Genomic DNA, 24,933 nt, shown 5'->3' with positions numbered 1-24,933 from the left:
TTATGGGCCCAGCACGCTTCCTCTGCGCCACTCTGCTGAAGGAACGTGTCTGTTTTATATAATTTGACCGTTGTTAAAAGTGTTAATTGTTAAATTGTTTTTTTTTTCTATCTAAAGTCAATCAATTATCGGGGAATTAGCTCACCTGGTAGAGCGCTCGCTTTGCATGCGAGAGGGACCGGGATCGACGCCCGGATTCTCCATCTTGTGCTTTAGATGAGCCCCTTTGTTAGACGCTATAACAATTTCGCAACAAGCCTTCTTCTTTTTTCATTGGGAACGATTTTCTGTGCTAATTTTCCACCGCGGGGACGTTTTTTTTGGTTCGCCCAAAATTACCGTTTTATTGTTCGTCAAACTTCCAGTGTTTTTGGTATTAAAAAAAGGTACCCATTAGGGACGGGATGAGCGGATGGATTTGACCCCGGAGTTATGATAATACAGGGGTGAAATAACATTTACATTAATTGCATTTTTTTAGGTGATTCAATTTTGGTTCATCAACATGCTTCAATTTCGAAATTTAACCCATAAGGTCAAGTAACAACCGAATAAATACAAACCAAATTTGTAACCATTAAAAACACAAAAAGAAAATATAAAAATTGAAGAATTATTTAAGCACAGTAACGAGTAAACCATAACTTGAAAAAATGATTCTAAATGTAAATTGATTTGAGGCTCGTTTTCAAACAAGGATGGTCCAAAATAAAGGTAATTTAAATTCTTAAACATTCATTAACTAAAACTAATCTTAACCTTAAACCTTTATTTGACGATTTTTATTTCGCTATTTCATGTTTGGATACCCGCGAATTACGTTGTTTTCGGTTAACTTTCTAACTTTTTTTGTACAATTTATTTAAGGTGGGAGTCACATGAAGAATGGAGAAAATTGAAATTTTACATTTTTCATCATAACTTTTGAAGCAGAAAAGATTTCTAAATGAAACTTTCCAGAAATGTAATATAACAATAGACAATGTGAAAAATTAAAAAAAAATTCTAAAAATAGCCAAGACGGGGGTAATATCAGCCAGGGGGTAATACACTATCAAAATACTTTGGCAGCGTTTCAGAAAAGTCTATAAAAGCTATTCCAAAATTTTTTTTTGGAGGTTGCTAGTATTTGGATAAGCTGTGGAATGAATGGATAATTTTTTTAAAATTTCATTCCAGGGGGTCTGGAGCCTAAAAAATGGAAAATTTGAGTTTTAAAGTCGAAAATTGATTTTTCTAGATTTTTTCAAAAATCTAATCCATTCATTCCATAGCAAACCATAAATGGAGCAACTCCTGAAAATTTCATGATCATAGCTCTTTCCAATCCTGAGAAAACGTTGCCAAGGTGTGCGAAAACCCCCTGAAACCTATTTTGAGAAAACGGTCCGTAAAGTCAGAAGTAGATATATCTCTCTATTTCTCTGTAATAAATCGACCGTTTTACAAAATTCTTTCTCTGTTTGACAAAAATAGAATAAAGTTCTACTTTATATACTTTAGAAAAGGCTTTCAAATATCAAAATAGTCCAGAAATTCCAAATTATCACTTTCACGTGATGTGCGCCAATCCTTAAAATTTTGCGCCAAACTCCACGTCAACATTGATTTAAGTCAATTTAAGTGTGTTTTCACAACAAATACCATATTTTCAATGTAATAGATCATCCTAGTATATTTTTCTCACTGATTCTGATAGTCATAACTTAATTTAAAGTTGATCTGTTGTGATACAAGAATCCACTTGGACATCTAGCCGTGCACGATTTCTCATGAATGTAAATAATCCAGCCAGAGAGGGCGCGAAGGGAGTGTCACAGACCTTTAATAATTCATCACACACAATTGTTAAACCAGCCTCCAATCAATTCCCTAAACACTTGGACCTTTAAATAGATACATCATTGAATATGCCTTTCGTCTCTTTGTCCTTCAAAGTTTTTCGGTAGGTGTCGTTACGTTGTCAAACTAAGTTCATATCGGAAACGTTGAGTTTGAGAATCAAGTCTTTGGTTTCACCTAACTCAAGCTTTCTTAGTTGAGAAGAATGACATTAAAGAGTAAAAAATGTCATCAGTCAATCCAACATTTCCCAATTAAAGCAGTTTTCATAGTCAAAAACACTGCTGACTGGCTGGACAGCCTCCAAAATTTGTATGTTTTTAAAAATATCACTTCTTTGGTTACCATCTTTGATATTAGGAAATCCCGCGAAAAAAAGGCGGTATTGACTTAGACGCCCGAAAAGGGCGTAAAAAGATCTTTCGTTTGGTATGTCATGATCCTATGTTTAGATCAGCCATAAAGAAATCGGGCCCTAGCAACGGGTATGACTTTTCGTTGCTAAGGAAAATACTTTAGATCAGGGTCTAGAAAAAACCTTATATCTCAAGAAATATAAATGCTACGGCCTTAAAATTTTCAGGGTGTATTCAGAAAGGGTATAGGGTCATTAAACGCGCAAAATCCCGAAATCGATAATTTTTTCACTAAATCTCAAAGCTTCATGTGACTCCCACCTTAATTCAAATTCAACCAAAAAATTAAAACACATTTGATAAAAGTTGAATAAATTAGTTTAGAGCATCGGAGGCTCGCTTTCTAATTAGACTTTTTTTCCTGGACTAAATCGGTTAAAATTGTTATGTCATTTTTAAAATGCTGTTACTTTAATGGGATAAAATTTCGCGAGGATTATATTTCGCGGATTTCGCGCATTTTGGCCCGATCCGCGAAATTGCGAAATATTTGAAAAATGTCTGAGCAGCGAATTTGTCTATTTTTAGAAGAAAACAGTTCTCACAAACGTTAATTATTTTCCAAAATTTTGTGCATCCACGAAAATAAATCCCTGCGAAATATTTGAAAATAGCTTATCTGCGAAAATTAGTCTCCGCGAATTGCTCAAATTTCGCAGATGACCTCATCCGCGAAATTTAATCCCCGCCAAATTTTATCCCATTAAAGTATAAGGCTGAAAATTTCAGTCGCATTTAATACACTTTAGAAGAGAAGATTTACGATTTGCTCTCTTTTGGTACTGAAAGAGCCCACTACAACATTAAACTTTGAATAATTAAAGTGGTGAATAATTTGATATTTTTTCTTTTCTTATAGACGGAGATATTGGCATTGAAAACGTGAATTACGTGGCATCTTAAGCCTGACGTGGTGACGTGACGTGACGTGGAGTGGTGAATGCTTCCGAAGAAAGATGTAAAAAAGTAGTGTTTTAATAAAGGTATAATATGGGTATATAATATGAATTACTTTGTTTTAATTAATTAAAAGTATATCAATGTTAAAGGAGGGATTATCCTCTGCTAGCCTCGTAGTTTTCAAGAACGTACACCTGTAAGACAACATGTCCGCATGATAATATTGCAATTGGAATACTGTACGGGACCGTGTTTATATTTCATTTGGACTTCTCAAAAATCCCACGAAATGATTGACTTCTTGGAAAAGAACCTTTTTTATGTGTGTTAGAATTAAAATAAAAATAAGATGAAATATATGTTAATTTTTTACATATCATTTTGAAATAAATCTTTAGTAACTTTTTTGACACATTTACTTCGTCATTTCCACCAGTGATATCTGCTCACACTTGTCCCTAGTCCTCTCCGCTATTTTAATGATTTTTATGATTTTGATAATGCAAGTAAAGAAATGGAGAATTAGACTCTTGGCTTAAAATTGATTTCTGTTGTTTATATGAAAAGTTTATTGTCCCATCACATCACTAAGTTTATTATCTAACTTTTAGTTTAATTTGAATTCCTTCCGGATTAGCAACACCATGCAAGATACCAATGGTTTCTCTTAGCTCTTCCGTTTTTTGCATTGCCAGAATCTCAAATCTGGATAATAAATGGTACATGGTCACTTTAAGTTCCATCATTGCAAAACGCATTCCAATGCAATTTCGAGGTCCTGCCGAGAACGGAATAAAACTAAACGTGCTGGAAGCTGAGGATTCGTTGCTCGAGAATCTCTCTGGTCTAAAAGTCCCAGCATCCTCCCAGATCTTTGAATCGCGGTGCAATGCTAAGATATCAAAAGCGATTGTGGTGCCTTTAGGATAATGGATTCCATCTACGTTGAAACCTTCATCTAAATTGCGGCTTGGTAATGGAACAGGTGGATGGATCCTCAATGACTCCTTGATCACACATTCAATATACTTCATTTCTTTTACTGCCTGATCGATTGGGATACCAAGGTTCCTGATCCTTTGAGCCTCCTCGTAAGCCAAAGCCTGGTGTTTAGGGTGTGAACCAAGCATAAATAAACACCAGCTTAAACCAATTCCTACTGTATCATAACCTGCGAAGATGAAGGTCTGGGTATCATAGAAAAGATCCTCGACAGTGACTTCACCTTTATTGATGTTGGTCAGCATTTTATCCAAGAAGATAACTTTCTTATTCCTGCTGTCTATATTTGATGGTATGTCTTCTTCTGAATCGTTTTTCAATTTCTCGATACGCTTTTCGATCATGGTAGTACCGAACTTCTTGATGAAATCTAACCTCTGGTAATATTGTTTACCAATAGGAAACAATTTAAGAATGTGTTTGTTCCAGTACCATAAGCATTTTGAACGGGTAATAACAAATTCCAAAATGAAATCAATGGACTCTACAAAGTGAACAATTTCTGTTTTCTCTTCGTCAGCACATTTGACGCCCTTGAAAGCTGCCTCTAAGAAATCACCCATTTCAACGCCCATCATGGTCTGACACATAACTCCGATAGAGTGCCATTTCATTGCTTTGCAAGCATCAAATGCGTCTCCCTTCACAGCAAGTTTTTCAAGACTTTCACATAATTTCGTGGTTAGATTTTCAATAGTCGGGAAGAAGTTATCAAGGATATTAAAATGAAATGATGGGGTCAACATTTTACGTTTGTTTCGCCAATGAATGCCGGTAGTAAGAAGCAGTGAAGATCCAAGCCAGTCGTTGAGGATCCAATAAGAAACGGATTTGGTGATGTTGGTGTTACTAACCAAGAGTTTTTCAATGACTTTCTGGTCTCTGGTGATCAGATACTTATCAACACCGAGCCACATGATTTTAGTATCTTTATCTCCAAGCCATTTGAAATGCTCCCTAAAAAAGTCCTCCTCGTTCAATTGGCTTAAGCCAGGCAGCTGACCAATGAAAGGATAGATTTTGAAAGGAATGGGATCGAAGTGATTCCAAGGAGCTGACAACCGTTGCCAGTACAGTTTAACAGCAAAGTATACTAACAGAAGAAAGCCAACCAACTCGATGATCATGGTTATATATTTAAATCAGTTTCCTAAATATTCGAAAAGAAAAATATACATGATATGATATATTTATGAACAGTTAATGACAGTCAAATGGGCTTATTTATGCTTCAAGGGTCTAATGACGAGGTCACGCTGAGCGAGATAAATGGAAGGAGGACAACAAGCTAGTGTGAGACCCGCGATGGTTGTCCTGCAAAATGTAGGGTGCTCGATTGTATGTTTGAGCGTTCTCGTTTATATACCCTATTGTTTTTTATGCCCGAGTTGAAAAATTCGTGCGATTTGATTGGTTTAATTTCTCAACTGTCTTAAACTATGAGTACGGTGTACAGTATAGCTGTCTTAACCCCACTCAATACTTTTTGCATGTCTGTTTGCATATAGTAGCCATAGTAGCTAAGAAAAATCAGCCACTTTTTTTACTTTTGATATAGTGGCTGAGTTGCAGCAAAGATACCGAAATAGCATCCTCGGCTAAAATTGATCTTTGTCGCTGGACCTTTTTACTATATTCCTCGGCTAAGAAAACTGTCGAAATTTTGTTTTAGTAAATACGAACAAAGAAATGTAAATAATAAATTTGCGAAATTTGATTGGTTCCTTTTCTCAACTGCCAAAATTCAAATTCACTGGTGAGACCATGCTACTTTTTCATCAGAATCATAAATAAAATATAGGCATAGTTGACATTATTTACATCAACTTTGAAGGAAAGAGCTAACTTCTAAAAGTCTACGGATATTTTGTTCAGCATTGTTAAATAAGTTTAATGTATTAAAATCAGACACTGATGTGCCTCTAGTTATTACTCCACAAATTTCATCTCGTGACAACTATGTACACCAAAACCCAACAAAGCATCAAACCAACACACAACACACAACACCAAAAGCTATTTTTTTATTGAGCCTTTTACAAGACAGTAGTTCGTAGGTATTACGATGAGGCCTATTAATAATTCCAAAATTAATGACATTTTGTTGTAATTTTTAATTGGAGGGTACTTACATTCATTTAAATGAGCAATTAAATCGATTGAACAAAAGTATGATAATGGGTAATAAACGATGTGTGTAGTAAAAATAAGTCAACAATAAGGTAATAAGCAGTATGCTATGGTATGCAGATGACCACTCGAATTGTAAAAAAAGATTTCCGACGATTGAGAGACAAAGGAGAACAAAAGAAACAAAAGCAAATAAGTCTTGGGAATTAGACTTCTAACAAAGGAAAAATTAGTATACATGCACGTTTCTTTTTTATTAAAACACAAATCCGAAAATTTGGTTAAGGCTGAATGTTCTTATTTTTTTTCAACCATTTTCAGCCTTAGGTGTTCTTATTGATGTTTCCCGATGCTGTGTGCCTGGAACACCAAAGGCCAAAAATGCTAAGAACATTTTTAAGAACAATAAACTTGAGTACATAGCCAAAATTTCTTAAAAATAGCACATTTTTACCTTTTTTAAGCTAAATTTAATTCAACTTTTGATAAGAACAAAGTATATAAGAGCCCCCCCCCCCAGCGATTGGCGTGATGGCTTGATCGGTGTTTTTTTACGACGTGATGGCGTGAAATCGAATTCAATGCGTGATCGTGAAATTAAGCAAATCAAGGCGTGATGGCGTGAATTTTGGGGTCGCTGGGGAGGCCTCATATAAGAACATAAGGCTTCGAGAGGTCAAAAAATTAAGAACATGTTAAGTATAGATATAAAGCAATTTGTCATTTTTGTACAAATGAATTAAAAGACTTATTAAGAACATGTTATAAGAACATCTGGAGGCTTTGGAGAATCAATAGTATAGAAATATAACATTTTTTGTCATTTTTGATCATGTACAAATGAATTAAAAACTTAATTAAGAACATCTTAAGAACATTTTAAGGCTTGGAACAAAAAAGCTAAGAACATTAGTAGAATTTCAATGTTCTTGTGAAAAAAAAAGCGTGTAAAAAAGGATACAAACGCATACAGCATAAAGGGCTTCTTCACATCTTCAAACCATAGATTTCAAAGTTAAAAACGTTCATAACTGTCAGAAGATAAATGTACTCAACATCCAAACCTTTACGCGATTTGCGGAGCTTTTCGTTTTAACAAATTTTAAGAGATTTGAAATAATTACCAACTTTCGGCATTTTTTTTTAAACAATGTTTTAAAAGTCATTTTGTAAACACTACAACAAGAAAATTGAAAATTACTATAAATCATAATATAAACACGAGGCATCTTTTCCCAAGTGACAGTTACTTATGAAACATTAGGAGATGATGATATGACCTATATCTGCCAAAAACAAGTGAAGAAAAGTCTTCACTTCATCACTCTCGGCCCATCCCTGAGTATCCATGTAGCGAAAGATAGTATCCTTTCAAAAAAATAATATTTTTATTTCCGCTTTTATGCGCAATACTCCTTAACTTTCATTCACATTGAAGATACCTAAAAGCCCCATGATATCCTTTCCCTTCCCCCCCTTCCCCCCCCCCTTCAAACACCGTATTAAAAACACACATTGGCCTGACATATAGAGGAAGATGACTTCTAAATTAAAATCTCTCAAATAAAGAATAGAAAGCAAATTTTAAATACCAAAAAACATATATTTCACCGAGTTTCCAAATTGGAATTCCGGACAAAAAAGGTCCATTTCCGTAATACCGAAATCCCGTACCCCTCCCCCAACCCCTAAAACAGCGATATTCAATACAGCGGCCAACTCCCACACATAATCGGGTCTGAAACACAAAGAGAATACGACTTCTAAAAATAAAAAAATCTCTCAATACAAATCGAAAGCGAAAGCCATACATACCTAAAACAGCACATCAACGCCCAATCCAACCACCCACCAAACATCATCCAACAACTGCCAAAAACGATTGAAAAACGCTTATCGGAGCATTCGTCCAATGAAAAAATCTTCAATGAAGCAAAGCCCATTTACGAAAAGGCTTTAAAAGACGCCGGCTATGAAACCAACTTAACCTACACACCAACAGTGAACAGACCACAAACACGCCAAAGAAAACGCAACGTCATTTGGTTTAACCCTCCCTTCAGCAAATCGGTCGAAACAAATATCGCACAAAAGTTCTTGAAGTTGATCGACAAACACTTTCCTCGTCATCATAAATACCACAAGCTGTTCAATCGAAATACAGTCAAAGTTAGCTATAGCTGCACGACCAACATGAAAGCCATCATCGATGGGCATAACAAAGCAGTACTCAAACAGCAAAACATCGTACAACCAACCAAAACATGCAATTGCATCGTCAAAAATCAATGCCCCATGAACGGTAACTGCTTAGCTAAAAACACTGTTTACGAAGCCACACTGACAACAGACGACGAGAATTTACCACCAAAGATTTACATCGGTCTCGCAGAAACAACCTTCAAAAAGCGATATGCGAACCACAAGAAATCGTTCAACCACGCCAAATACGAAAATGAAACTGAGCTCTCGAACGAATTTTGGCGGCATTCTCGTAACCAGACCAACCCTAAAGTTACATGGCGAATTGTAAGAAAGTGCAAACCGTTCAACAGAAGCAGCCTGAAATGTGACCTTTGTTTGAATGAAAAATTTGAAATATCTTTGCGTAAAGACAATTTAATGAACTCTAGATCTGAACTTATCTCAAAATGCCGGCACATAAACAAACACCTACTTGAAAACTTCGATTCTAAAGATTGACGTCAATTTTTTTATATGAAGACGCTGTATTGAATTTTTTAAATAAACGTGGAATTTTGTTTTGATAGTTATTTCTAATCAACTGATGAATGCGAAAGCAAGAAACTTTAAGTATTGAAAAGAAATACAACGTTTCTTAATCTTTATGTACCTAAAACAGCAATATCCAGTACAGCAGTCAACTCCAGATCGTTCAGCCGTTGCACAGCCAATAACAACTTGTTCTGGTGACCACGTTTCTTGATGTCGATCATCTCCAGGTCGTTTTTATCGAGGTCTTTGATGAAGTCCATATCGTCGAAGCAACCTTCTATAAAGTTGGGTTCGTACTGGCGCAAGTTGAGAAGACCAAGCCACGTACCAACGTCACGCTGAAGTGAAAAAATAAACAACTAATAAAGCTGGGGTATCCTTATCTCCAAGCACATCTACTACACCACTGAGTTCAGTAAGAGGATCTGCGGAGGTTCATCAGAAAATTCATACAAATCTTGTAAGGAGAAAGGACTCAGCCCGAGTAGCGTAAAACCTTTAACCAATCGAAGCGCTTCAATCCGGCGAACATCGGCAAATTTCGGGAATTTCCATCCGTCGGAACGAATGAAAACATCAAAGGGATATATCCAATATATTTCACCACCCCTTTAGAGCAGATTTATTTATTTATTTATTTATTCTTTATTTAACGTTGGTACAAAACAAAATAGTACAAAAGACTAATTAAAACCAACATGACAATCTCATATTTACTAAATAGTAAATAATATAAGATAAAAAATTTAAAATCGTTAAAAGATTGAGCACAGTTTACAAGAACAATATATTTTTGCTTTCAAGATTTTGGTTTTAAAGCACTCTAATGAGTCAGATGTTTTGATCTCATTGGGCAATCTATTCCAAGCCTGTCCTGCCCGATAATTGAAGGAGTTCAAGCAAACTGCATTTTTGGGTAGTGGAAGTTTGATTTGAACGCCTCTTCTGAGTTTTGTGGGACGTGGGGAATCGTCAACCTCATCATCACTCCACGCTGGATAATTTCAAACTGGTTCCCGCCTAGTTTATTTCCGATGTTATTTACGCTCTTATAAACTTCCACTAACATTAGTTGGAGATTTTGAGTATGGATAGAAGCTCGTCATAATCAAGATGGAGAAGATTTTGCTTAGCCCTAAGGGCTCTGTAATGAGCTTCAGTCACAAGATTGTGTGCCATCTTACTGTAAAATATCCAAATGAGAGGGCAATACTTAAAAGTAGATAATATAAAACTATTGAATATTAAGTCTGACTGATCTTGGTTCATTTACAAAATAAAATAAATCATTGATAAAAACATTGAAAAGAATTGGACCTAATAACAGATCCTTGAGGCACTCCAAATAGCAAAGGTAGCCAACTACTGTAAGATGAACCCACTTTGACCCTGTGTTTCCTATTTGAAAGATAGCTATGGAGCCTGGTGTTCCCTGATCTGTTTTCAGATTACTGATAGCCCGTAGGATACATTTTTTTTGGGGGGGGTGGGGTGAGAGAAGTTTAGTGACACATTTTTTTGAAAATTTAAAACTCTAGATAGTCTAAAAACGCGTTAAAAAATAGCGCGCGCTTAAAAATTGTGATATAAGATAATTACTAAATTTAGTTTTTCCAGAAAACTATTTTTGAAATTGATTCTTTACATTTGAAATTATTAATCACACTCACCGGCTTGTTATTGGGTAACCTTTCCGAAAACGACAATCTCCGATAAAAGTTTTTTTCGGTGTCCCGTTTTATGGATTTCCAGAAAATTCAAATCGTCCGGTGTGATAGCCTGCATGCTGGACATGTCCAAACCGTGTTTTTTGAACGCATCGAAATAACAGGCTAGTTTTAATGCGGTTAACCAATCGAAGACTTCTTGTTCCGTCTATAAGAAACAGGAGAGTTTAATTCGCAACGGATTGAATCGTTTTCTTTTTTACTTTATTTTTATACTAAACTTGATGAACGAAGTCGGTTTCTGTTTTATGGATGAAGATAGATGAGTTCCACAAAAAAGCAACACATGTTTACATCAATATTTCGACCTTCGACCTTTGACCTCAAGGCCTTCTTCAAGGATGTAGATAGATAGATACATATGACCTCGATGCCTAGGGATGGGTCCAACCCACTTAAGACTATGAATCACAGCACATCAAGATATTGCAGCCTTACGGTTGGGAGACGAAACTATGGCGTATACCGAGGCACTCGAGCTATACGACACGGGGGGGGTCATTTATTGTTCTTGCAGGTGTAGAACCTCGTGAGTACCATCGCACAACACAATGTCTGGAATGTCTACACATACTCTTGTATCAGAGTAATGGTACTCCTCACATATCGTGGGTTGACGAGAAGAAACTTTCACTTGTCAAGTGAATCGCAGTAACACGGCGAGTATCGAACTCGGACCTCCTGGATTGAAGACTACGTACGACAACCACTATACCACTACTACATGTATCGACGATAAAACTCAAAATAACCTTACCCGGGAAGCTCTCAAATCGGAGGGCGACGTCCAACCTATAACAAAAAAAATAAAAAATACATTTCCACGAAGCGGGTAAGAAATAATTGTTTAAGAGTCACACAGGGTATAGACGATTTTATCGTCCGTTAAAAGTGATAGTGAAAAGAGTAAATTTATGTGACTGAGGTTTCAAGCCATAGACGGCGGTTAGAGTAAAAATAACGGCGGTAAAGTTTGGAACAAACGAGATTCCAGTTATTTTCGAAAGATTTTCTCGTCTCCGTTTTGCCGTTTTTTTGGAGTTTTGCTCTCATTTCCCTAATATTTTATGTTTAGACTCTTTATCTCAAAACTATAAAATAGTTCACGGGGTTCACAGTTCACGGGGTATACTGAGCCAAGCAGGGAAATAATCGTGTATTAGCTTATCAATGTAAAAGTTAAGTTAAAAAGTTCAATATAATGTGAGATCTATCAATATCAATATAAAGTTAAGTATATGCTCAACCTGACGAAACCCCCCTAAAAATACGATGCTTATAAAAAAGGTGGAGTAGGTGTTTGTAAGAAGACTGGGAAAGCGTTTGGTAAGCGATTGGGTGAGCGTGATGAAGGTGATATAGATCCAGCTGTAAGTTGCAAGTGTAAGTAGAGTGTTAGTGAGTGACGCGTGTAAGCATGAATTATTATTATGTCTTCTATGTCTTTCTCCAAAGTTCTTAGAATTCAAACAGATCATTAAAATTCTGAAAATCCATTGAAATAGGACCATGGTGTAGTGACATTTACAGGGTGCTCAGAAATGTAGATTATCCGAAAACAAGTGACCGGAAAAGTCAAATCCATATCAAACCCTACAATGAGTTACACGAAATGCAGCGGGCTTGGTGCTGAAAAAAGGTAGGGTATACACGCTTTTCTATAAGAATAGTGTTTTTTGGTTTCATGATGAATATTCTTAACATTTTGGTCGAAATCATCCTAAGGTATTTCTAACATATTCTTACAAGTTTCAGCCCCAGTCTGAATAATGCTAAAAATGGTTTTAAGATTACTCATAATGAGATCATCTAATTGAAAGAGAAGAAAAAATAAGCAAGTTGATTCAGCTTGAAAAGATTTAAGAGTATTTTTAGATGTTTTTAGGGATAATCTCCCAATAAAAACTTGACCTTGAAAAAATTGATGGCATTATTCTTACAGATATTTTTTGGCCAATTTCGTCATGAATATTCTTATAAAGTATATTCTTACATATGTATTGCAATGTGCCCAGTTATTACCATAATGGCTTTATGGCAACTCCTGAACTTGGGCACAGGAAGTATATTCTTATAAAAAAAGCGTGTAAGTAATGGCAAAGTACATGACACAGATATCATGTAAAAAATATTCTTTTAAAATGTCAATAGCTTTGATACCAGAACCTAAGCTGATCGAAATATACCTAGAACGCCAGAAACTGTGTGTTTTTACCATCCTCCAGTCAAAATTCTGTTGACAAATGTTCTTCACAATGTCATTACCAGTGCCATGCCAGAGTTGCATTTCTTTCACTTGGCCTTGATTAGTTTCTTCCATGTTCTTTTTCTTGCTGTAAATAGATAAAAAATATCATAAAATGTATATAAGCTAGTTGAAGGTTGCTGTTGCTCGATTCAAAACAAAGAATTTTCGTTCAAATGTTTGACTTTGTTATTATTTGTGGAGCGAAAGCAATGCATTTCGATTTTATGTTAAAAAAGACGTTATATGGAGTCTTTTTTTAATTTCGCCTAGCGAAAGTATAACGATCACCTTCCGTGGTTCCTGGCTCGTGGTTTGGAAGATTTTTTTGAGAAAGCGAAAGTACATGTGGACAGACTCGTTAAAATATCGTAGCCTAAAATATACGGCAATTTTCTAAATTAGTGTAACCGCGGGCGTGTATTTGTGGCAAACTCTTGCGGGGATAACAAATATCGAATCAACAGGTCAAATCAATCAGCAACGATTATTAGCTCCACAGTTTGTAGGGTACAATCTCTCCATGTAGCTTAAGCTTTATATAACTTACACTTTTCGGCCATCTTTTTATTATCAGTTTTGGCTGGGTGTCCTTTTGGCTGCTGGCTTCTTGGCTGTTTTGATGTTGTTTTTTTGGATGGAGGCTTATATTTCAGATTTGAAAATTTATTTCTACAGTCAAATGTTTAGATGTATATGATGTTTGCACCAAGAAAATATTATGTCTTATAAATATGTGCATGAAATAAATATAGATTTAGATTTTTGGTTTGTGTTGTTTTCTTGGTTCTTGTGCTGGATATACTCCTACACAGTGTTTGTAGTTTGAATTTTCAATTGCAAGGTTAATCAAAGATTCTATCCTTTTATAAAGCAAACAAAATAGCGCACAAGGTATGTTTTATTATTGTTTTGTTAGCAAAGCAAGCTTTTTTGTGTCTACCAGACTAGGTATATATTATTCGTGAACAGGTTTGTTGTTGAACTGTATCGACTGACTAAAATTTGAAAAAGTTAAGTAATCGAACTTCAATTAAATACACCTTTCCCGTAATTCAGATTTTGCCTGAAAACACGTGTGCTCCACCGTTGTGTGGAAAATAAAGTGGATGTAAACAAACACGTTTGCTTTTAAAAGAAATTTTAAGGGTATTATTGATTAAAGTATCATAAATTGTAAAAACATACTGCAGTTTGCAAAAATTATATGCGATAGAAGTTGTGAAAAGGGTAAAAAAACTTTAAGTAAATGCAAGCAAAATCAAGGAGTTAAGGAAAAAATCCGGAAAACCAGAATTATGGGAAAGGTATATATATTCTCACATTTTTTGTGATGATCGCAGTTCGCTCAATTTTAGTAGAACTCATATGTCGTACTGGCTAATATTGTTGATTGTATAACTAATAATCGTACCCAGTATGGATTCCGTGAAAATTTACGCCGAAGAACATTCTAAGTTATAGCTTACGCCAACAAAAATCTAAAATCATATATGGGCGAGTAATTTGACGCTGAAGGCGTTACGATTCTTAGCACGGAAGGTGGAGTTGAGTGGAGAGGGCGCAAAAGTAAAAAATGAGGCAGCGAAAGCGTCTAGAAGCAAGTAAAATGTTTTTGTAATTTTTAATTCTCACGCCAGCCAATTATTTTGTACACTGACTGTTACTTTCTTAGTTATCCACAGCACGCCAGAGGTCTTCGATGTGTACGCTGAATATCTTCGGCGTCAGTTACACGGAATCCATACTGGGCCTTGACAACCCTTGGAAATTTCTGGGCTGATCCGGCGGTGACATACCGTCAAAGAGTTATACATTGCACTTCATACTTTTCAGTCACTTTATTTCCTTTGTTTTACTCACAAAATTCCGGTCATCAGATTGAATCTCATGTTTACAGATTGAAACATGCGATCAATTACAATCTAAACATAACAAAAATTTGTTTTCGTTTTTAAAATGTACATACATATCGCTATTCAGTAAAATACACAGTGCAAAGTATGGCAGAGTTAGTGCAATGTATCACTCTTCGACGGTAGGTTGGATCATGTTCTGGGAGATTTGGGGGTATCCTGAAAATGTTCAGGGAACAAAATCCGGAAGTATTCTTTGGCTTCAGGATTTCCAGGGGTAAAGAGAGGTTCATTTTCTCACCCCCCCCCCAAAATCAGATTGTTCAATTTTAAGACAACCATGGTCTCTGAGACTCTACTGTGTGATAAACAAGGCGACTTTACTTTTTTAACAACATGTTCGGGCCATTGCCGCAGGTCATACCAGGTGAAGACAAATCAATCAAAGTTAATCAAACCATTGAAATTCGATTGAAGAATGCAATTCAACATCAATATAATTTTTATATTATTTCATTGTTATTTCGATATTTCAATTGAATTTTAACATTTTTCTTGTGTGCGAGATATTTAAAAACCTTGGCTACATTTGAAATAATTCTTGAAATTTAATTCAAAAAATTCTTGTTCGTAGAGCTTTTTCATGGCCTAAGTAAATGCACCAAATTTGAAGAAAAAATTATAATAAAAAGGCATTTTTCTATGACTATACTGATTCAAATTACAAATATGTAATCATGTATTGGTCACAGTCTATACAGTCAAGTTTGATGGTTTTCCTGGCGTGTTTTCAATCACTTTTCTTGGTTTTATTGCAAATATCTTATCTTAGATTGGGCTCTTCCAGAAAAAAATTCGTTTATGCGGGGGGGGGGTGGAGGATGAATTGTCCAGGGGGTATTGAAAGAAATGTCCAGGGGCAATTTTTTGGGGTCCACCCGGATGATGTTTGTCCAGGGGTATAACCCGTGTCCACGGGGTCAAAAATTTCCAGGGGTAAATCATGAAAAAATAATATATCCTCCACCCCCCCCCCATGAAAGATTTTTTTCTGGAAGAGCCCATTATCTTAAATTTTAGAGAATATTATCAGCAATATCTTACCGAAATTTTCGACTTTTAGTCGTCTTGTTTAACTCTAAATAACCAAGTGGCGTAATGCGCGTTATCGAGGTGAATTAGAGATAATTACTATCATTGTAGCTAGCTCTATAACCTCTTCCGATCTCGAACAGTCGATTTTGGCCTATGTACAGAGATGACGAGTATCGTCGCGATTTTACTTACATAGTATATTGTCGGTAGAGCTGTTTGTTGCAAGTTTCTTCAACAGAGATTATACTATAACCCATTCGACTACCCATCGATTGTGCAAAATCTCTTTCGATCTTACTGCGGGTGTCATTTTTACTGTAAATAGCCGCATATCCGGTAACAGGAGCGGAAGTCCAATGCTCCGGGAAATCATCAATTGATCCAGAAATCATTCTCCTGTTGGTAAAAAAATCCAAAACGGAAGTGCTTTTCTTTGATTTAAACCAAAGGGGGGGGCTTGTGAATACGATAATTTGTTAAGACATCTATTTTTCAGTCTGGATTTTTCTCGTCTTATGTGCTTGCAATTCAAATGTTTAATTTGAAAAGAATGTTCGTATATTTTAGAAACTTTCCCACGCAGAGGCATTAGAAACTAAGTGGAGGTATTATCAGAATCACTCACAAAAGGCAAAGGATATACAAACAAAAAGAAAAACGGCGCCTGAACCAAACCGTTTAATACGGTCTAGCCTATGAAAGTTTTTTTTGACTTACTCTTTTTTGACAAATGGAGCTGGCCTCCTTCGAACCTCTCTTTTAGTACTTGTTGCCAAGTTCTTTTGGTTCATGGTTATGAATCTTAAACTGTATTGAAACTGGACCGTACTGAAACCCATTTTGCTTTCAGAATTGTTGTTTTTGTATTTGTCATAGTTTGTTTCAATCAGTTCCGAAGTAGCCTATAATATTAAGAAAAACGAAAGAAAAATAAAGTACTATCTTTGTTTTCTTTGTATTGAATTCAAGAAGTTAAGAAGGTGCTCCCATCTAGAGAGTTAAAGAACTAAAAATCCGAAGAAGGGTTTTCTACCTACTTTGGTGATTCTTTTTGACTAATTAAGGAGAAAATAATATCCTTAAATGAGGGATGAGTTGCAGTTTTTACAAGATGCTTAACTGATTGGTTATTATTAAACAATTTAGGGATGACGCGTTCTTTAGAAAAAGTTATAAAATCGTTTGTCTCAACATTTAACAACCAACAGAGTCATCAAAGAACTTGTAAAAACTCCAACTTGACCCTTAAATGAACCTACCATTCCTGGCTCATTATACTCGTGCCATGCTTGATCAAACCAATACCATTTCCATGTGGTTGCCATAGGTTCATTAGTGCTTTTAGAACGTACTGACGATGGTATGGATATTCGCCTGAATGTTGCCTTCAAGCTCTTGTATCTTGATTGAGTGAGGTCAACAAAATTGATACGATAATGGGATGAAATGCTAAATAAATAAATAAATAAATTATTTTTAAAATCTTTATCACTATTAAAAGAATGCAGATTCATAGCCAGACAAATTTAAGTTTAATTTCATATGTTGTCAACCTGTAACTTAAAGTTTGTTGGCCAAAATTAATTTTGTTTTAATAATTCAATTTCCCTTTTTTCCCCTTTTCATGAGTTATATTGGTAGGTTAGTGTTCTGTCCATCTTAGAGGTCGAACTAGTCAAAGGGTTATATGAAAAATTATTTTAGTTGAAAAGAGCTGTCACGCTAATGTCTACCAACTTAATTTATAAAGCTACATGTTTATTTGAAACAATCAATAAAATTTGCGAGGAAAAAAGGAGAAAATTTAGAAGAATAAGATGTGCACACAATTCAGCAGATTTAACGTCTCGATAGTTCTCCTCGATTGTCTCTGCAATATCTTTAGGACATACACTGACTTCTCTTTCCCCTTGAACTTGATAATACCAACAGTATGGAAGGTGGTAGGGTGGATGTATGGCTCCGCAATTTTCACCGTTGGTGCACAAATTTTTCAGGTAGAAGCCACAAATGTTATCACTCTTTGAAGGTGTTGAAAGAGACAAAGCATCTACAAAAATGTAGGGGTAGAAGCCAGAAGAAGGTTTAAATCTTTAATAAAGAATACCCAGGAATACCTCGTATACGTTTTGAAAAAATGCTCAAAAAAATCATAGATGCTATGATTGAAATTGACAAAACATAACCCTAAAATCCCAAACAAATCCCAGAAATCTCAAAACAAAGTCACAAATTTCTAAACGCAATTTGAGAAATAGGTCCCTAGCAAAAAAAAATTTTCGAAGAGATTTACCCAAGTTCTCGCTTTGAGGAAATATTTATTGGGATAGAATAATTCCATTATTGGACAAAGGTATGGGAAATCCTGAAGATTTGTTTTATAAGAAAGTAACCCGTAAGACTTTTGACAAACCTATGTTAGGTGTAGATGATATTTTGCACTGTGACGACACCACAAAGTAACCACGTTTTTCTTCACATTCAAAATATTTCTTCCCTTGCAAAACCCCATTACAACCTACATCAAGTGGCTCTTCCTGAATAAAAAAACTATGTGTATCATCAAACATCACCTTTTTTCGAAAAATAGTCATAAAATCCTACTAAAGTCCTGTAAAACTTGTGATTCTTAACATGTTTATAACTTCTTAATGTAAAATATTTCAAAAAGTGAATGGTGTTGCAATTACACTCTTTTCTATCAATGAGCACAATGTAATATCCATATGCTTGTGACCCACTGGTCACCCCAGTGGAAACATAGAGGTTACCATCTCTAGGGAACTGGGGAACACAGACAGTATGTAATATCAAATTAGATCATAACAAGAAGGTGACTTACAAGCTCAACACCAGCCATTGTGTTGTCCATTTCTTTAATAAAGCCACACCACCGAACAAGACCATGATATTGTTTAGAATGGATTGTCACCTCAACTGGGTATTGACTTTCAAACTGACAGTAGTAGTAACTATGGGACGGAATATCATCAAGCAAAAATCAACCGAATGACAAAGCCATAGTTACACGACTTGACTCAACACACATAGAAACAAAACTGTCACATTACATTACGAATACTATTACAATTTGTACAACCATGAACATATAAACGACTGGACATCCATCTCCTTTGTCTTTTTGAAGATGACACTGCTAGCTTCGTTGCCGCCTCGTTAAAAGCATAAAATGAAACAATAGATTTTGATGATACCACTTGGGAATACCTTGCTAACAACGTCAAAAGTTCGACAAAAGTCTCTGTTGTTCTACTCTTCTCAAGTCTTTTATCTATATCATAACAAAGATAATAGAGGCAAAATCATCGTCAGCTTGTGATAAGTCCGACTAATATTTCTAAAATTTGACTTAAAAGTGTCCAATAATTTTAGAGAGTGTCACATTCTAATTTTGATATTCTTATGACACAGACTCTCAACTTTGGCAAGCTATTTCTTTCAAGTCATAAAAAAAATTATTTGAGTGACAAAAGGGATTCAAAAGTATACACGCAGTTGAAATTCTGCATTTCAGAGTTGAAAAATGTTGACAAAATATATTGCGAACTTGTGAAAAAATTTGAAAATAATTTCTTTGTGCATTAGGAGTAATGTTCAAGCTCTATCAATCCTTTTACCTAAATAATTCAAAGAAATAAAATTATGACGGAATATTGTCGGATTTTTCATACCAATTTTGAAATACAGGCGGCAACGAAGCTCGCTTCAAAGAGCCAATAAAAGATAGATGTCCAGTCGTTTATGTTCATGGTACAACGCTGTCCAGAGTAGCTAGACCCCTCTGTACACTATGTTATACATTGTTAAACTAACCTCAATCCATCATTGAACTCCTTTTGTTGCTCCTGTTGTTGTTCAAGGTACTCATAATAGTTAGGCTAAAAATTGAAATTGACTTGTTACAAGCTGAAAAAAGAACAACTGTTTCTTTCACAAAGCAATGAGCTCTTAAAAAAGTAATAGATATCATATATTTTATTTCTTACTTTTTACTTTCTATGAGGTAACATAGAACCTGGTAGGACCAAATCTCAGTATTAAAGAAGAAACGAAGACAGATCTTACTTCGGGATTTTCACAATATTTAAGAATCTTGTTTTGTACTTGGATGGGAACATCAGTAATATTGATTCCAGAATTAATGAAGTTACTGCATAGTTCATGAAAAATGTTGCTGCTGTCTTTCTGGTTGTTAAATTCAACAACCATCATATTGGGGCACCTAAGGCCCATATTGGAGGCCTGAAGCTTTAATAGTGCTTCATCTTGAAAATTGTCAACTATGTAAAGGTCTTGAAACCGTCCCAAAACTTCCTTTGAAACATACTTCATCAGTGGTCCAAGCGGTTGAAATTTCAGCTAAAATATAATAATCTCTATTAATAAATCATCACACAAGTACAGATTGTCAAAAAAAATTTGGGTGTTTGAAAACCCCCTGAAATCGAACACAGTCTCAGATCAAGGAGGTGACATCCTCAGATTTTAATATAGATAATTTCTTATTGTAATAAACTAACAACGTCAAAGAAGACTTGTGTTTCAAGCAATTTCCATGTTTTATGGAAATTTTTAATTCCTTAGTAAAGTTTGAGCATTAGCAATCTTGAATCAACAATTTTAGAGAATTGCCAATTGAAATGGAAATTTATTTTAACTGTTTAAATAAAAGTAATGTTCTCTGTTTTCTTGATTTAGAATTTTTGGGTAGGTTAAATTTTTCAAATGTTTTATCATAACTTTTGATTAGCTGAAATAATTCTAAAAATGCTTTGTATACCAAAATTTAAATACAATGAAAATGAATCGATTAAAAATTCCCATTCTATATAGCCCATAAATATCTGGAAAGATTTGTATTTATTTTAGCGCACCAGTACATTGTATGGTTAATGGATGCTTGGGTTAAAATTGAAAATGACTGACATTTTAAAACGTTGGCCATAAAATAACTCCATTAAACCCCCTGCTCTCTGGAATGTTATTAAAAATCAATTCAATTCAGGGGGCATGCAGTTACTATACGACACTATGACACTTACTACGGTGGTGGTCTAAATTTTTACATTTTAATAAACAGTTACTACAGATACGTAGTAACTGCAGAAGAAAAGGGGTGATGTCTGTTGAACTTTTGTGTAGTAACTGCAATATAGTGTAGTAACTGCCAAAAAATATTAATTTGGGAAAATTTTAACCAAAATTATATACTAACCTTTCTTCTGTCTAATAGTTTTAAGATTTCCTCCATTGGGATATCAAGAGTTATTTCTGCAATAAATTTATTTAAATCTAAAAATATCATATGCACAATATTTTATACATGTGTCATCAGAAGCCATTTAAAATACAAATGGTTTGGACTGTTCCTAGTAGTTTACAAGGATTAAGGTCCTTTTATTTAGTTTCTTGGGGGTCCGGAATCCCCCCCCCCAAAAAAAAAGAAAAGCAGACCCCCTAAATGAATTTATGATGAAACCCCATCACTCGTGCCCTGGTCCAAAAAATCAAAATTTTGAAAAAATGAATTGAAAAAAAAGACCCAGATATTCACCCAAGGATCAAGTGTGCAAAATTCCAGCCAAATCGGACCATTTTTAAAGTCTCTAGCCTGCCCCAAAGTCTTAGCCTCGTTTTGGAAATAAAACTCATGACCACGCCCTTAAAAAGGAAAATTTTGAAAAAATGAAAAAAATATCCCCAGGGATTCACCCAAGGATCAAGTGTGCAAAATTCCAGCCAAATCGGACCATTTTTAAAGTCTCCAGCCTGCCCCAAAGTTTTAGCCTCGTTTTGGGACTAAAACTCGTGACCACGCCCTTAAAAATGAAAATTTTGAAATCAACATAAAAGGGGTTGCGGAACGACCGTTCCGTTTTCGCAAAGCGAAGAAATTTCGACACTTTCTTTTTTATTAGAATTTTATAAGAACAATACGAGGCTCAAAAATTAAATACACCGGGTTTTGAGCAATTCAAAAACAATTTCAGGCTCAAAGTGCAAAAATGGACAGCCAAACCTTCAAAATTACTGGTTCTTATAAAAAGTAGTGCAAGTGACAAAAAAGAACACACATGTTTCTTGTGCAATGGCTGAATGACCAACAACAAAGATATTACATTAGGCTTTAGGCTGGTAGTTTATCTGAATAAATTGAAAGACTTTTATCCCATCTTTTTGTGAGTTTTTGAAACAATTACTTAGCTCTCTATAAAACTTTTACAAAGACAAATTTATCAACAATTCAAAAATTATATTATACATTTCCCTTCAAAATTTAAAAGAAAATAGTGCGTAGTTTGAAAGATGATCTTGAGCTTTTCAGCCATTAGAACCTAGTATACAATCTCTCAAAATGTGCTACCTCTTTATGATATCATTCACTTCAAATGTAGTATCAATTTTCAGAAAAGGAATCAGCAGCCTAGCAATAATTTCCAGTAACTTATCAAGACTAGTGAGATTTTTTGCGTGATGAAATTTCGTTTTTTTGTGAGTCTATTTTTGCGATATTGTGTGTTCGGGGGGGGGGGGCACTGGGTTTGCGGACTGACGGTATGTGCGGGCCAAAAATTGGCTTTTAAAATTGCACCCTTACAGTGCAGCAAAAATCAGTGAAAATCATACCCTTAGAGTGCATTTTCCCCAAAATTTTCGATCCCTTTCGTGCAAAAAAATTGTCAAAATTCTAGCATTTTTGGTCAAAATATTTAGGTTTTTCAAGAATTTTCTGAAATTTTCTGAAATTTCTACCCTTACAGTGCATCTCTAGTTTTTCCGACCCTTACAGTGCATTTTAAACATGTTGGAAAAGGTACCCTTAGGACCCGCACATACCCGTCGGTCCTTTTGCCCAGCTGCCCCCCCCCCCGGGTCCCAATGTTTCATTTATAAAATCAATTCAAACCAGTCCAAACTAATTTTTTCAAGAACCTTGCCTTGCAGAATAAAATTCAAAAACTTCTATAATTCATATAAGTATATTAAAGTAATGCCAGGTTACTATTTATTAGGTGGTAATAATAACAAGCGTTATCTACAATCTCACGTCAAAGAGTTTATGAAAATATAAGTTGTTTCGCCAGTAAAAAACACTTTTTGGTGAAAGATATCTTGTTTGAAAATATATTCGAGCTAGCATCAAAATTATAACATATAGGTACTTTTATCATTTAAGTTGTCTTTTGGGCTAACGTCATCAATCAGGCTTTTGTTATCACTTTATCGTACAAATATAAATCGGCATTATTCTAATTGATGATGATCAAGCTCCAATGTTAAACAAAAATCTCTCGAGAGTCAGCAAGCGATAATGGAATCAACAATCAATCAAGCCAAATCAAAATGATATTATCGAATAAATATTGAAGAAATCTTCAATGCCGAAAATAGCAACTAGTAATTATCATTTTGATTCTGCTTTCCAGTACAGTCTTCTCTTTTGTCTCGTAAACATTGCACGGAATAACATGGAACTGGCACAATTTATATATTCAGCAGGACCATTTTATTATCCTCCATCAATCACAATCTGTTCATACCGTCATAATACTATGTATATTTTGGTTTTATGCTGCTTCTTTGTTGTGCACGTTCACCCATCAAAACTCTGAAACACTGCTGATTCAGCCAGTCGGCCGATTGGTAGTTAAAAGTCACCCATCACATCAATCAAGTTCCTTCACCTGAACCCTGAAGACAGAAGAGATGAAAATAATTATAGTTAGAGTAAAATGAAATAAACACACGACCCATATGAATAAAAATAAGCCTGTGGAAAGAAAACATGGCCATATGATATCCATGAAACACATGATGGCCGAGAAAAAAACATTTTCTTTTGTTAGATGAAATCCAATTTAATACAAAAAAGTCAACACAAAGAAAAAGTACTAATGTAACATTCCAAAGGTAGTTGAAACTATAAAGGTGAAAAAAATGAAGATTTACCTTTCAATGGGCCATAATCAGTCCACAAGTTAATACATGCACCTCAAAAACCGAAGAGATTCGTTGGTTTTCAGGGCCATCTTTGTTGTTTTGAAAATGAAACGCAGAAAAAAAGACTGGACCCAGACATCTGGAAGAAACGGGAAAAAAGCAAAGGAGATAAAGTTTTGGTACTATTACTATAACAATAGCGTTCAGTTTGAGGTCGTTGTTGTTATTTTCTGCCCGCGCAGTTTGATTATTAGCCCGAGAGTGTCATTTGGGCCCGACGCGAAGCGGAGGGCGCAAATAGCACTAGAGGGCTAATAATCAAACTGCAAGGGCAGAATTAATGATCGAGGAATTGTCGCCCTCATTAACCACATACTTTCCAAATTTCTAATCAACAAAAAATATATATATCAATTCAATAAACCGAAATTTTATCGATGCTCTACTAATTGCTTGACCACTTTCCAAATTTTCAAATCATCAAAATATTCAACAAAATTTGAAAGTTTATTCTTTTCAAATTTTAGACAACTTTTTTTAACAACTCAGCATTTTTTCAAATCGCGCGGATCATTTTGGTTGCGCCGATTTGGCCACTCAAAAGGACGCGCGTCTTTCAAGTTCGTATCTATGGAGCTTATTTTCAATACTGACCTGCTGTTTTAACGCATCTCTAGTTCGACCTTTTTTGTAGGGAATTTCCATTTAACTCACTTTCTGTACGGGAATTTCCCTTTTACTCACTTTCTGTATGTTCGTGCGCGTGCGCGTGTCCTTTTACTCACTTTCTGTATGTTCGTTCGCGTGCGCGTGTCCTTTTACTCACTTTCTGTATGTTCGTTTGCGTGCGCGTGTCCTTTTACTCACTTTCTGTATGTTCGTTCGCGTGCGCGTGTGCGTGATTGCGCCAGAATCCCCCATTATAGATCTCTTAGAGAAAGGATGCTACACTCCCTATTCGGGCGCTTCGCGCCCTCAAAACGGTCGTTCCGCAAAAATGAAAAAAATATCCCCAGGGATTC

The 24,933-nt window shown here is 35.3% G+C and overlaps 1 protein-coding gene across 1 annotated transcript; it reads right to left on the bottom strand.

Moving 5' to 3' along the window:
* Window positions 1-3,123: 3,123 nt before the first annotated feature.
* Window positions 3,124-5,306, bottom strand: LOC136798850 (cytochrome P450 4V2-like). Its single transcript, XM_067055520.1, has one exon. It carries the CDS (start codon window positions 5,285-5,287, stop codon window positions 3,755-3,757), a length of 1,533 nt encoding a protein of 510 aa, XP_066911621.1. The 5' UTR covers window positions 5,288-5,306; the 3' UTR covers window positions 3,124-3,754.
* Between the last annotated feature and the right edge of the window lie 19,627 nt (window positions 5,307-24,933).

The sequence above is a fragment of the Clytia hemisphaerica genome, unplaced genomic scaffold, assembly GCF_902728285.1.
Source record: "Clytia hemisphaerica strain Z4C2 unplaced genomic scaffold, Clytia hemisphaerica genome assembly, whole genome shotgun sequence".
Lineage (NCBI taxonomy): Eukaryota > Metazoa > Cnidaria > Hydrozoa > Leptothecata > Clytiidae > Clytia > Clytia hemisphaerica.
The sequence above is the reverse complement of the archived record's forward strand: the minus strand, read 5'-3'. Positions and strand labels throughout refer to the sequence as shown.